This window comes from Prionailurus bengalensis, chromosome A2 (genome assembly GCF_016509475.1).
Source record: "Prionailurus bengalensis isolate Pbe53 chromosome A2, Fcat_Pben_1.1_paternal_pri, whole genome shotgun sequence".
Taxonomy (NCBI): domain Eukaryota; kingdom Metazoa; phylum Chordata; class Mammalia; order Carnivora; family Felidae; genus Prionailurus; species Prionailurus bengalensis.
The window spans coordinates 130,155,057-130,170,911 of record NC_057348.1 but is presented as its reverse complement, the minus strand read 5'-3'; the positions used below and the strand labels follow the sequence as shown (position 1 = coordinate 130,170,911).

At 38.2% G+C, this 15,855-nt stretch overlaps 1 protein-coding gene across 5 annotated transcripts in view; it reads left to right on the top strand.

Annotated features, from left to right (window-relative positions):
• The window catches only part of DOCK4 (dedicator of cytokinesis 4), a 434,026-nt gene that overhangs the window by 335,055 nt on the left and 83,116 nt on the right, over positions 1 to 15,855 (top strand). For all 5 annotated transcript variants that reach the window (XM_043589284.1, XM_043589283.1, XM_043589286.1 and 2 more), the window contains exon 26: positions 6,585 to 6,683. In XM_043589284.1, the coding sequence (XP_043445219.1) occupies positions 6,585 to 6,683 (99 nt within the window). The remainder of the gene's footprint in view (positions 1 to 6,584; positions 6,684 to 15,855) is intronic.

Sequence of the window (15,855 nt, the reverse complement as noted above, 5' to 3'; positions counted from 1 at the left end):
GTATATTCTTCTGCTTTAGGATGAAATGTTCTGAATATATCTGTTAAGTCCATCTGGTCCAGTGTGTCATTCAAAGCCATTGTTTCCTTGTTGATTTTTTGATTAGATGATCTGTCCATTGCTGTGAGTGTGGTGTTGAAGTCTCCTACTATTATGGTATTACTATCAATGAGTTTCTTTATGTTTGTGATAAATTGATTTATATATTTGGATGCTCTCACATTTGTTGCATAAATGTTTACAACTGTTAATTCTTCTTGGTGTGTAGACCCCTTGATTATGATATAATGCCCTTCTGCATCTCTTAATACAGTCTTTATTTTAAAGTCTAGTTTGTCTGATATAAGTATGGCTACTCCAGCTTTCTTTTGTTGACCATTAGCATGATAGATGGTTCTCCAATACCTTACTTTGAATCTGAAGGTGTCTTTAGATCTAAAGTGGGTCTCTTGTAAACAGCATATAGATGGATCTTGTTTTCTTATCCATTCTGTTACCCTGTGTCTTTTGATTGGAGCATTGAGTCCATTGATGTTTACAGTGAGTACTGAAAGATAGGAATTTATGTATGTATGTATGTATTTATATATTCATCTTTTCTCCCCTCAGAGAGTGCCCCTTAAAATTTCTTGCAGGGATGGTTTAGTGGTCACAAACTCCTTTAATTTTTGTTTGTCTGGGAAACTTTTTATCTCTCCTTCTGTTTTGAATGACAGCCTTGCTGTATAAAGAATTCTTGGCTACATATTTTTCTGATTCAGCACATTGAATATATCCTGCCAGTCCTTTCTGGCCTGCCAAGTTTCTGTGGATAGGTCTGATGCAAACCTGATCTGTCTTCCCTTGTAGGTTAAGGACTTTTTTTCCCTTGCTGCTTTCTTGATTTTCTCCTTGCCTTAGTATTTTGTGAATTTGACTATATGCCTTGTTGATGGTCGGTTTTTGTTGAATCTAATGGGTTTTTGTTGAATCTCTGTGCTTCCTGGATTTTGATGTCTTTGCCTTTCCCCACATTAGGAAAGTTTTCCACTATGATTTGCTCACATAACACTTCTACCCCTATTTCTCTCTCTTCCTCTTCTGGGACCCCTATGATTCTGATGTTGTTCCCTTTTAAAGAGTCACTGATTTCTCTAATTCTTAAATTGTGCTCTTTTGCCTTAATCTCCCTCTTTTTTTGTGCTTCATTATTCTCCATAAGTTTGTCCTCTGTATCGCTGATTCTCTGTTCTGCCTCATCCATTCTTGCTGCTGTGGCATCCATTCGTGATTGCAGCTCAGTTATAGCATTTTTTATTTCATCCTGACTAGTTTTTACTTGTTTTATTTCTGCAGAAAGGGATTCTAATCTATTTTCGACTCCAGCTAGTATTCTTATCGTGATTCTAAATTCTGGTTCAGACCTCTTGCTTGTATCTGTGTTGGCTAAATGCCTGGATGGCGTTTCTTCCTGCTCTTTCTTTTTGAGTGAATTCCTTCGTTCATCATTTTGAAGGGAGAAAATGAGTGAAGTAGAAAAAAATAAAATTAAAAAAAATATTAAAATTTAAAAAATATTAAAATTAAAAAATTAAAAATACACAAAAAATCAAATAAATGATGCTAGATCCTAGGTGTGTTTTGGTCTGGGTGTTGAAAGTGGCTTGATAGATTAGAGAAAAAAGGGGGAGAAAAAAGAAAAAAAAAGAAATTGTTTAAAAATTTGAAAAAATGAATAATACACTGAAGTAAACTGAAATGAAATGATGGAAGTAAGGTAGAATTTGAAAAAAGTTACACAAAAGTACAGAATATAGTAGAAAAAATTAAAAATATTTTTTTTAATTTTTTTTCAACGTTTATTTATTTTTGGGATAGAGAGAGACAGAGCATGAACGGGGGAGGGGCAGAGAGAGAGAGGGAGACACAGAATCGGAAACAGGCTCCAGGCTCTGAGCCATCAGCCCAGAGCCTGACGCGGGGCTCGAACTCATGGACCGCGAGATCGTGACCTGGCTGAAGTCGGACGCTTAACCGACTGCACCACCCAGGCGCCCCAAAATTAAAAATATTTTTAATAAAAATTTAAAAAATGAATTTTTTCTCTTTCTGTAATCAAGAAAAAGAAAAGAAACAGAAAAGAGAAAAAAGAAAAAGAAAAAAAGGAAATTGTTTGAAAATTTGAAAAAGTGAATACACTGAAGTAGACTAAAATAAATGATGGAAGTAAAATAGAATTTGAAAAAAATTACACAAAAGTAAAAAATATAGTAAAAAATATTCTTAATAACAATTGAAAATAAGAATGAATTTTTTCTCTTTCTGTATTCAAGAAAAAGAAAAGTGAAAAAGAGAAAAAAAGAAAAAAGGAAGAAAGAAAGAAAATTGAATACATGGACCTGCTAACAGATTGAAATATGACTGAAATTACTGTTTTTCCCTAGAAGTCAGACTATGAAGGGCTTTATTGTCCATAAACTAAGCAGGCAGTGAGACTTGTGTTCTTGAAGGGCTAGGTTGGCCCAGTTGTGCAGGACTTAGTGTAACGGCTCCGTTCTTCACTAGATGGCACTGCTAGCCTACTGGGGTGGAGTGTTGTGGCCCTCGTAGGTGTGTATGTGCATACATGGGAGTGGTGAAAATGGCGTCACCCAGCTACCTAGTCTCTAGTATCAGAACTCTGTTCTCCCCAATCAGCAATCGCCCACTGATCCTTTGTCTTCAGCTTTCGTCCACTCCCCACTTTTACTCTGTCCGTGACCAAGCCCTAGGTAGGACCTCTCTCCTAAGTTTTGTCTCAGATGTGGCTGTTTTCCCTGGCATCTTACTTCTGAGGGACTGTGGCTTTGACCCGTTCCACCCCTCTACAGAGGGTCTTACCGGGCAATGGCCGAATGCCGGCTGCACCCAGGAACATTCGTGGGACCATGCTGCTGCCGGTGCCCCGAGACTGCAGCCAGGTGCCAGCTGCCCCAGAAAAAGTTCACGAGACAGTTTAGCAGCAGTGTTTCAAGGATTATGGAAAATCGCAACCCACATCTGGCACCAGGCTTCACCCTTAACGACCTTGTTCCAGCACCAGCGAATGTGGCCATTTTCTGGGGTCTGCTGGGACCAGGTGGCCTCAACAGTCTCTACCAAAGTTCCTTCCAGCAGTGGAACTGCTTTTCCCCGTGTGGCCCAAGAACCTCCTGGACCCCACTCTGCTCCTGGGGGTTTGCCCTTCCCACCAGAGCACTACCAGGTATCGAACTGCAGAGTTGCAGACTCTGCGCTCCCCTTGTTTACAGTCTTAATGGAATTTAAACCCTCTCTTTCTCCTTTCTCCATTTTTAGTTTAGTCCCTGCGGCTGTTTCCAATTTTCGACTTTTTCTCCAGCTTCTTTTGGGGAGAGGTGCTTTTCCCATATTCCCCCCTGTCCCCATCTCCGTCCTCTCTCCACCCACAAAGCAGTTCCCTGCCCTCCGTGGTTTCTCTCTCCCCATGTTCACCTCTCCGCGCCGCGTACTGCTGAGTTCTGTGGTTCAGGTTGTGCAGATTGTTATGTTAATCCTCAGATCAGTTTTCTAGGTGTGCAGGATGGTTTAGTGTTGGTCTGGCTGTAATTCATGGACACAAGACACACAGAAAACTTCCATGCTGTTCCACCATCTTGGTTCCCTCCTAGCTTGTATTATTTCTAAAGAGATTTATCTCATCCCTATCTTTGTTTCTCTATATGTAACGTGTCTTTTTTTCACTGACTGTTGTTAAGATTTTCTCTTTATCCCTGGCTATCAGCAGTTTTATTGTAATTTACTTTTGTGTATTTTCTTTCATGTTTCTTGTGAATAGGAACTATTGACCTTTTTTGATACATAGGTTTATAGTTTTCATAGAATCTGAAAATGTTCACCTTTATTCTTCACTTACTTTTTCTACTCCCTCCTCTTTGAGATCTGTAATTACATATATATTATGCTACTGGAAGTTATCCTATAGTCACTGATGCTTTTTCTTTTTTGTTGTTGTGGGGTTTTTTTTAATTTTTTTAAATGTTTTTATTTATATTGAAGGAGAGAGAGAGAGAGTGGGGAGGAGCAGAGAGGGAGACACAGAATCCAATGCAGGCTCCAGGCTCTGAACTGTCAGCACAGAGCCCAACGCGGGGCTCATACTCACAAACTGTGAGATCATGACCTGAGCCGAGGTCGGACGCTTAACCGACTGAGCCACCCAGGCACCCCTGTTGTAGTTCTACTTTTGGAGAATTTCTAATTCAAGTTCAGTAATCTTACCCTCTGCAAATGTCTAATCTGCCAGTGGTCCTATTAAGTAAATTTTCATGTCACACATTATAGTCTTCATCTCTAGAAGTTCAATTTGAATCTATTTGATATCTTTCATGTCTGAAATTAACATGTTCAAACTTTACTCTAGTTTCCTGAATATATAGAATATAGTAACAATAACTATTTTAATGCCCTTTACTGTTAATTCTGTTATTTATGTTTTACCTGGATCTGTTTTTATTGATTTTTTTTCTCCTCATTTGCATCATTATTTTCCTGCTATTTATTTATATGCTTGGTAATTTTTCTTGAATGCCAGAGATTGTGAATTTTATGCTTTTGAAAAGTGGATTTTTTTTTAATTCCTAAAAATAGCTTTGAATGTTGCTTTAGCATGAGGTTAAATTTCTTAGGAACTGTTTGATTATTTAACACCTTGCTTATGAACTTCTTTAGGTAGGATCAAAGCAGCATTTATTCTAGGAGTAATTTTTCCCTGCCACTGAGAAAAGATCATTTTTAGTATTCTAATTGATTCCCTAATAATGGCAAGGTTTTTCCTCTTGCTGATGAGAAAAGGCACTATTCCCAGTCCTTTATGAGCACCAGGTACTGTTCTCTCAGTCCTTTGGGATATTTTCCTAGCTTTGGGTTGTTTCCTCACACACATGCACTAAAATATTAATCATTGTGCCCCTGAATTTTCTATTTCTTGTGTTAAGTACCAAGAATGTCTTTGTTCATTAACAAAGTATTATATTGTGCTTAGAAGATAGATTTCTGCTAGCCCTTACTAGTTAGTTTCTTAAATATTTGCCCTAATAAGCATGCAGGAATAATTATCTGTCATACTTGTGTGTGACAATTATTTATTCTCATGCAAGAAGCCAGCCTGCATCTTTGGCCACCCTGTGCTGTCATTAAGTAGCATCTTCAGGCCTCCCATGGCAGCTGGTAGGGATATGTTTGACTGTCCTGACCTAGCTGCCTCTGTTGGAAAATCCCAATTTCTGAGAGGTTTTAGTCTCTAATTTTATATGTGAGCCTATAGTCTCTTTCCATGTAAATACACACACACACACACACACACACACACACACACACACCAATTCCCAATTAAGGTACATTTTTATAAATTTAGAGTCATTACTGATTGCCACGCCTGTTGTGTTCATTGTGTTTTAAATGTTATTGTTCTCATTAAAAGTAGATCATTTTTTGCTGAACAAAAAAGGTTGCGTCAAAGCACAGATACTTTAAATCAGATTTGCTTTGGGAAATGCAAGTGATAGCAATTTTATAGGTCTTCAAACCTATGGATGCTACTTTTTTTCATTATTAATTTTTAAAAATTGACTTTTTAGGAGTCAATCACATAGCACCCAAGCAGGAAAGAGTTACAAACTATTTTTATTTTTTTTATTTTTTTAATGACAGACTATTTTTAAAAGGAGTTTGGAACCAACATTGTAATGTATGGCTTTTTTATACCCTGAAAATCAGCAGACCAGCACTCAGATGAGTTGGAAGAGATTATGTGAATTCAAAAATGAGCATGAAGTTACTGGAAGAGCTTTGGAGTCGGAAAGATGTAGAGATAATTCTAGCTCTTTCACTTTTTAGTGATGTGACTTTGGACAAGTCTTTTTTTTTTTTTTTTTTTTTTTTAATTTTTTTTTTCAACGTTTATTTATTTTGGGGACAGAGAGAGACAGAGCATGAACGGGGGAGGGGCAGAGAGAGAGGGAGACACAGAATCGGAAACAGGCTCCAGGCTCTGAGCCATCAGCCCAGAGCCTGACGCGGGGCTCGAACTCACAGACCGCGAGATCGTGACCTGGCTGAAGTCGGACGCCTAACCGACTGCGCCACCCAGGCGCCCCATGGACAAGTCTTTTAGCCCACTGAACCTACAATTTATCTTCTTTGAATAAATATTATACCCCCTCATAGCATTGATAATGAGGTTCAAATGACAATGAATGAAGGTATAGTAAATTATCAGTAAATGGCCTTGCCTTTTTTAAGTGTGTGAGGTTGGTTTCCTAGTGAAAAGCTTCCACCCAAGTTAAAAAAAAAAAAAAATCTACTCCCAATTTGAAAATGCATGTATACCAAGTAAAGGGTATTCATCAGAGGGAGAAATTTTGACCATAATACTATGGTTAGTTTAGATTAAAAAGACTTCACAGAGTGACTTTAGATCCTCATGGATTTTTTAAGAAAAAACACTTAAAAAGTGTTCTATTTGAGGGCAGCTCAAGGTAAGTTACTAATGTTCATTTTTGCTCTCATTAAAAACTATGTTGTGTTTTTTTTTTTCTTTACATTAGGGTGAGTTTGTTGCTTGTCTCCTGTCCCTATTACGACAAATGACAGATAGACATTATCAACAACTTCTTGATAGTTTCAATACAAAGGAAGAGTTAAGGGTAAGTGACATTTTTTTAAAAAATTCCTATATCATTTTAGCTTTCCTTGTTCACATTCATCATTGTTCAAATAGTTCCTTGACAGTTGTTTTACCTGTTTTTGTTAAATCTGTGCTATTTTTTCTCACCTTCATCCACATGTCTGACTATCTTGGCTCTTTAAGATTTTCAACCACTCAAGCAAAGCAAATTAACTTTTATTTTATACAAGGACATAGGCTTTGAAATACCTGTCAGCAAAATCCAGTAAACCAGAAACACAATCACAGACCTAATGAGACAAAAGCAAATAGAGTAACTCTAGCTAGGTAGACTTAGGAATATTGGCCTTATAGATGATAAGGAAGAATATATAAACCTATTATCTGATTTCATCACTCTAAAACCACAATGAGGAGTTCTGGCTACAACGTTCTGACTAGAGAAGCAGAGTTGTGTTTGATATTCTCTCTGAGCTACAGTCTAATCACTATGCTGTGCTAGTGTGACAGGCTGACATTCAATAGAAAATATTGATGCCAGGTTTATAAAAATTCACACTTTGCTGAGATTTATGGAACTTCAATACTTCCATCATGGTGTTCACTAAAAGCTTAGAAGTTGATTGTCCTCAGTTGGAGGAATGACCTGTCATCTGTTCTTATTTACTTTTATCTCTCTTCCGTCTCTTGAGTTTTCCAGGCATCTTCGTAGGTAAGCCATCATAATGGAAGGAGTACTGACATGCCAGGTGGTGGAGAATTAGAGGACCGTAGAACAGTCGCGCTGCAATGTTGGCGTGACCAGAAGCCTTCGCAGCACCTCAGGGGGAGATTTGTAGATTTTTAAAATATATATCATGCACAGGAATCATTTACCTTTGATGTTTAACTGCCTGGAAGATGTTGCATGACCTCAGAAAAATCCTTTAGTTACCTTGCGGCAGATGACAGGCTGAATCATGAAACAAAGAGAATAGATTTGGGCAGATGTAATCTTTCTAGCAGTCAGTCACTTGGCATATACCTGTGCCTAACAATCTGTTTTTCATGATTACTTTCAATCTTGAGTTTAGAATTAAAAACAGATAAAGGACTTTAGATGATACCCACTCTAGATACAGAAATCCATGTGGCTAAAAAGGAAGATAATTGTGCAGTTATTAACATTCTTCAGAAGTTGAGTATGTAGCACTATTAAGGAGCTATTAGGCTTTACATAAGAGGTCTATGACTTCATGTTTCAAACTTTCACGTAAGAAAGGATACTTACTTTTACAGAGCCTAGGAATTAAAAAAATAGCCGAGAAGCATGCATTGAAAACCATGGTGAGGGGCGCCTGGGTGGCGCAGTCGGTTAAGCGTCCGACTTCAGCCAGGTCACGATCTTGCGGTCCGTGAGTTCGAGCCCCAAGTCGGGCTCTGGGCTGATGGCTCAGAGCCTGGAGCCTGTTTCCAATTCTGTGTCTCCCTCTCTCTCTGCCCTTCCCCCGTTCCTGCTCTGTCTCTCTCTGTCCCAAAAATAAATAAACGTTGAAAAAAAAATTAAAAAAAAAAAGAAAACCATGGTGAATTTAATCTAGGTATTGAGTTTTATGCCTTATTATTCACATTAATAACAATAGAGCAAATGGAAGTAATGAATAAAGTATTTTATATGGCCTTTCCTCATTTCAGTCATCCACACACCTTTTCAAAATTTCCTACTTCAAAATTAACTAGGCCTCCAGGCCAGGAAAATTATTTCATGCTCTTAATTACTTCATCTGTCCTTTAAGAAATACTGATTGAAAAATTCAGGCATGCTAAGCCCTACTAGTTTTATTATGTAGCCAGGAACAAATTGTCCAGTCCCTGTAGGGGGAGAAATCAGGCAAGTAATAGACATTGACCCCACAGTGCTCCAGAGCATCTAGGAATTCCTGCCAGGCCAAACTCATGACGTGAGGAAAAGTCCCCAAGGGAGCTCTCAGCTGAGAGATGAGTAAGAGTGTGCTGTACCTGTCTTTGGTTAGATCTCTCACCTAAAGTGTCCCCAGAATGTGCTGACATAGCATACTCCCTGCACTCACAGTTACTCAAATCTGGAATGCTTTAGTTTATTTGTTTGGGTGAATCCCCAACCCCTAGCCACTAGATTATAAGCTCCTTGGTGTCTGAAGCTTTGACTGGTTCACTGCTGTATCCTCAGATCCCAGAACATGCTCACCACATTTTAGGCACTCAAGAAACATTTGTTGATTGTTTGATAGAATATAGACTATGAGGAAGAGAGGTGTAAGATACAGTGATCTGAGAATGTGTGTGGACTTTATGTTGAGGACATCTGGAAGCTGTGGAGGGTTTTAAGAAAGAAAGGAGAGCCATGATCCCATTTCAGTTAAGAAAAACCTGCTTGGTTGCACTATTGAAAATGAATTAGCCAAAGACAAACAGGAAGCAGAACTGTGTAAAGTATCTGAGGCAGAATAGTCTGTGCTAGTGATGACTATGGCCTGAAATAGAGGTGGTCATGATGGTAGATTCTAGAGTCATTTAGGAAGTTCAGTTGACAGGTGTTGGTAACTGATTTCATAAAAAAAAAAAAAAAAAAAAAAAAGATGAAGGAGTGAGAAGAGGTGAAGGAGAGAGAAGAAGGAGTTGAAGATGAATCCCAGGCTCTCTGACAACAGGCCAGATGTGGGTGCCACTCACTGCACGGGGAACCAAGGAGATATGGGTGTACAGGTTTGGGAGCAAACATAAATTCAGTTTCAGCTTGAGTTTGGTCACTTGAGGGACATTAAAATGAATGTCTTATAAACAGTGTCTGAAGTTCAAGAGACAGAGCTAGGCTACAGTTGTAGATTTGGGAATTATCAGCTAGTGAATAGTAATTGATAGGGAAGTAAATGTGAACACAGAAGAGTGTAGAGCATGTAATTGAAGAGCTCTAAGTAGAATCCTGAGCATGAAGGCGGGGGGGGGGGGGGGGGCGGAGAAGTGTTGAACAGTACTGGCTACTGCAGGGCGGTGAGGTGGGATCATAAAAGGGTCTGTTCCTATTGTTGATGAACTTGAGCAATTTCAATACAGTGGTGAGGGTGGAAACAAAGCTGTCATGAATTGCAGAATGAAAAAATGAAAAAGATACAATAGATGCATGCCATGTTTCAAGAAAGGGAGGACAGGTGTGTACTAAAGGGGAACTTTGGATGTCGTAGAAATATTTATTTTGGAGGAGACTTAAGCATGTTTGAATATGGATGATTAGAGCTGGTGGAGGAGAAGCCAAAGACCTAAGGAAGAAGTGCAAGGGTGGTGAGGTTCCCTGCAAAGGCAGCAGGAGGGGACAGAAGTATCTGTGACTAGGAGGAAGATCACCTTTCCAGTGTAAGAATGAAAGGGGAGTAACTGGAGTGAAGGCAAGCTAAAAGTCATTTTTTTTAAATTTTTTTTTTTTTTTTTTTTTTTACTAAAGGCTACTCATCCGGTTTTAATCTGCATTTTAAAAGTTCAGATGTCACCTTTTAACAGATTTTTCTTGTTCTCAGTTTTCTTAAAACCCAAATATCCCTATTTATGCTACTGAAATCTAAATTACAAGATCTTTTAAAAATAGTAACACTGGTCCACTGTCCCTTATGCCAAGTCCTTAATATTAAGTGCATTTTAGAAATTAGAATCTTTTGACATTTCAGAAAGGTAATCTATATGGTACACAGACTATATATGGGCATAGCCACTCTAATAAAAAATCTTAATATTTGTGCAGTTAAAAAATATTCACTCTAGGTGAGGTTAAATAAAGACTAAATAGTTCAGGTCAGGTTTTGCTGCCAAATGGATTATCACCAACATTTTAGACCACTTTGAGCTTTGGCTATTGTGGTAAAGAGCTGAGAACCTCAAACAGTAAACATTTATATAATTGTAAATCTTAGTACATGCAAGGTACTGTTCTAAAAGGTTGATTAATATTAACTCCCTGAATCCTCAGAAGAACCCCCTGAGGTTGGCACTATTACTATTTTATTACAAATGACAGTTACTTGATTCAACAAACACATATTGAGCACAGTGGCTAGACATTAGGGATATCAAGACGAGCAAAACAGTCTTTGCTAGTCTTAATGCTTTCATGTTATTAACAGCATCTAAATCATTAAGTTATAATTGAGTGGGATGTATATAAACAACAGTGATGATGGCTGATATTACCTCCTCACCACCACCCTCACTGCTATGGGCCAGATGCAGCGCTAAAGACTTTTCCTACAGTGCCTCATTTTACTCCCAGCCAACCAACCCCCCAACTCCTCCCCCCGCCCCCCCCCCCCCCCCCCCCAAAGAAGTAACTGAGAGGGCCTGGAATTCCATTAACATCTGAGCTCTTGTTCACGCAGCTCAACTCACCTTTTCCCTAAACTCTAATGACATTTGTTAGAAACCAAAATCTTCGCTATCAAATTGCATAAAATTTCATTTGTCCACTCTTTAAAAGTAATAAGGCAATTCCAGTCATGGAGATGAAAGGCCAAGTTAATGGAAAGAGTTATTTGAGGGTTTTGTATCTACCTTTAGATTAGAAATGGAATGTATAATACATAAGGGAGGGTAGAGCTTAGTAAAGTGATAGTCAATGGAAAATTATAACTGCTATTGGGATTAGACGGGAAGAATCCCATTTAACCTACTAGTTAAAAGTGATCAAAGTATATGTCTGCCTCCCTTCCACATACATGTTTTCTGATGCCCAGAGGGAGCTACTGTTAACACATAAGGTTGTATCCTCATAGATTATTTTTTATGGTATATACACACGTATTTTTAATGGAATATAGCATTCATAGTAGTTGCACTTTTCCACATAGTAATATGTCCTGAACATTATAGAGCTTGTTACGTATTTTATTCTTCTGAATCTCATTGTATGGATGCTAAATAATGTAATCGTTCCCCTTTTGTTGGGTATTCAGGATGTTTCTGATTTTTGCCAACGGAAAGGGTATAGTGGTGAACATCATGATAACACATCTCTCTGTGCTTGTGGCCTTATTGCTGCAGAATGAATTCCTGAAGTAGAACTGCGATATGTGCACTTTAAATCTTCATTAATACTGACAGATTAGATGTTGAAACATTCAGGTTAACATTTTTGTTGTTCTTTATTCCTAGCATCACTGCTTTTTTTTCTTTACTCTTATCAATTCAAAGAAAGATTTGGCCTAGCATTTCACAGTGGTTCTCTAAATGAAAACAAATTTGAAAGTATGTAGTTCTCATATTTACTAAGACTATTGGTGTTTTTACTCCATTCTTGCTTGAAGAATCAGGACGTCTCCAGGGTGATTTTTGGGGTAGCTTCTGACATTTTGAACAGTATCCCATTTCTTCTCCTTGGTCCTTGGGTGCTATGTGTGAGTGGTGTAAGTAACAATGTCAAGAGAACTGTGTAGAACCAAGGACCCAAGGACTGGTACTCTGCATTATTTAGTTCTTTCCTTCTGTAGAATGGCATTATTTTAGAAATGAACAAAAGCAAGACTAGGAAGTGATTAGGTTTTTTTTTTTTCCTCCTTCTGTAGTCAGTAACATTTTATTATACACCCACCTTCTACTGAGGGCTAAAGTTTTGTCCATATCCATGGTATTTCTGGTACATAGAGAGCAGTGAGTTTCCTGTTCTTTGTTGATTATGACTTTTCAAATAGAACTGTGGGGATCCTGCTTAAATGTGATATTATACATGTTCTGGAAGTTAAGTACAGCACTATTAAAACCTTTCATTGTCTCTCATATACTGGCCCACTAGCTTTCCAGAATTATATCTGATCACATCACAGTCCAACTTTAAAGCCCTGAGGACTTCACATTCCCTATGGGACAAGACCCAGTCTTTGCCAACATCATCCCTGTCTTCAGTCTACCTTCCATTCTCAGTATCCTCTACCCTCTACTCTCTTCCAAACACATCTCACTCTAGCCACTTAAAATTACTTGGGTTTAATTCCTCCGAATCCTTTTCTGTTTCTTTTCTTTTCTTTTCTTTTTTTTTTTTTAATCTACCTGAAATGCCTATTCCACAACTACTCATTTGCATTACTTATTTTGTACGCCTATTAATCCCTTCCCTGATTTTGACTCATTCTGTAAAATCCAGCCTAGGAATCTCTTTCTTTATGAAGCATTCACAGAATACAGTGCCCACCACCCCCTCTTCGTGATAACATCCAACATTGCTTTGTAATTATTGTCTCCTTGACTCCTTGATGACTGTGCTCTGTGAGAATAGGGACCATGTCTTTGTGTCCTAAGCACAGAGCCTGGAATATTATATCTTTGTTCGTTGAAACAACCCTCTCAGTAAATGTCTGCACACCTCACAAACCATCTTTTTCCATATGATTATTTCAGCTTATAGTCTTTATTATAGAAAAATAATTCTATAGCTCTTGAAGACTGAAGACCACTTGGGAGTTATTTTTACATAATGTGCTTATTCAACTTTAAGGGTATGAATTTCACTATGATAATGATTATTAACACCCTTTATTTGAATTCAAACTCCATATCAAGGGTGTTACACATTTGAAATTTGTGGCAAATTTTTAAAATAATATTCGACTCTACTTTAAATCGTAAGTAAAGGAAATGTGTTCCTAGAAGGCTCTGTCCCTGTTCATTGATTTTGACACAAGGAGACTGTGTGCTGGTCTATCTACCTGGTGATGCTTTATTTTCTTGAGTTCTTAATTCACGTTTCATGATCTCAGAGTTCTGTCTCCTGTCTCTCACTAATTCTGTTTCGTAAACTTAATTTCTATCCTGTGCTGTTCACATACCACAGTCTTATGTGTAAACACAAAACAACTTTTGTATGACACAGTCAGAAAATGAATGTAAAATACATTTAATCTTCTCCCACATCTGCATGAGACCCCTAACGGCCTTCTCATCGCCCTCAGGGTAAATTTCCACGTTCCTTACCATGAAGAAAGAATGATATTTATTTACCTTTTATTTATCTTTCTTCTGTGTATTTATCTTTGATTGGTCCCTATCTATCATCTGTCAGCTTTTGATTTTTCCCTTCTTATCTTTCACCCCCATTTCTTGCCACTCCCCACTACAATCCAGACAGCCGTGTTGTCTCTTGGCTTTCAAGCTTGGTGCTCTTCCCTCTACCTGGACTACTTGGTCCTCACACTTCCCTCGTTGGTAGTGCACACATGTTGTCTGTGGTTTTTAGATACACATTCATCCTGCCCACCAAACCGTAAGCTCCATGAAGGCGGGTGTCACATTCAGCTGATTGTGGTATGACAAATCGCAGGCCCTCCAGAACTACTCTTGCATGAATCAATAACAGAATGTATCTTACCCCACTAGGTGTAACCCAGCATCTAACACATTTGCCTGGTGCTTTAGAAAGCACCCAATATTTATGGATGAATAAATGTTAGTGATAATTTTGAAAATCACAAAAAATTGCTCTTGCTTTCTTGTCTTTTGAGAATGGAACTTTTTATCATTTTGGTTTTCATACGAACTTCCTTTCTTAAACCTCTTGCACTGCAGAAAACGTGCTTCTGTAACGTACCACCTCCCTGTTTCTTTTTTTTTTTATTTTGAACCTTGATTTGAATAAAACAGGCAATGCAGTTAAGTTACCATGTTGTGCTATTTGAAGTAAACAAAAAGAAACTGCTCCCAGGCTACCAATTTTCAAACAGTGGCATATGAAACCCTTATTTCTTGCTATCCAAACAGGAATATTATTGTACCAATGTTCTTTTTTTAAATTATGGGAAAGATCTGTTAGTTATTGTCATGTGTGCAAAATAACTTCACATATCTATGCAAAAGTACTTATTCTGTGAAATGATCAGAGCCGAAAAGTATTTAGGGAAATACCGCTGTATTTGGGGAGGGCAGGCAGGAGGGTGGTGTCAAAGAATCTAGCGTTCAGATGTTAGTGCTTTAGTTAACTGGGACTGAGTTTGAAATGATACCTGTTACATGGCAGTTGACAATAAATACTTACTGAACTAAATTACATGTAAGTGCTACAGTGGAAGGTATTCATGTTACCATCTGATGAAACATTGGCCTACAATTTAGAAATAAGGAAACATTTTTGTCTATTATATGAATAGATAAGTGATCATATTAACTTTTTTAAATCACCCCTAACCACAAGGGACCTTAAAGGTCCCACATTTTCCAAGGATGAGAACTCACTTCCAGGCAGATCAAATAAATTGCCAACGTCATCGAGTTAGTTTGTTGCAGATCCAGGATTAAAATCTAGATTTTCTGATTGTTAATGGAATGTTCTTCTATTTTGATTGTAAGATTTCCACAATGAATGTGTTTGGCTCTATGAAGGTAGGTGAAGCTTGCGTGGATACCAGAGAGAGCTATATGAGATGCCAAAAAGTTCTCTCAGGGCAAATAAAGATTTCTGTCAATACGTGAGCATTGGCACAATGCACATGCTGCCACACTTTTTACTTTGTGAGATAACTGGGAACAAGAAAATGAGATGGCACAGAAACAGGTTGTCTGTCCCCAGCTCCTATACCTGGAATAACTTTCCCTTCGTCCCCAGCACTGCGAAAGAAGAACAACCAAAGTTGCCAGCCCAGGAGGTAGATACCCTGCCTCCTGTAGCCACTTTTTCAGTCACTTTTTTCTCTGTGCAACCGAAATCCCTCTCTCCTACCTTCCCCCCTACAGACACCCAAGCACGAAGGGTGCTACCTCCATTTTCCAATTGTCTAAAAGTTTTGAGGAGAAAAGATGAAATTTCAATGTTATAGAAATTATTTCAACATTCCTAAGTAATTGTGGACTGTGAGATGTGACTTCCCACCTTCATGATTTTTTTTCTATCTAAGCAAGTGCAACAAGATAGGAAACTGAAGTAGGATCAAATTCTTTGAAAGGTAAATGCAAACATCCGTTTTTGGAGGGATTATAATATATTCATGTCTGGGACACCCAAAAGAATAAATTGAAAAACTTTTTGGAATAAGTTTTAGAAATGCATCAAAAAGGGCTTCTCACAGTTTTAGTATGCTAATGACCTTTCTCAAGAGAGGGCTAGAATGTGAAGTGTTTCCCCAAATGATCTGACCTGCCATGGAATGCATTTGGGAAACTCTTCCTACATAAGAAAAATCTGGCCAGTTAAAGAAAAGTGACCTACC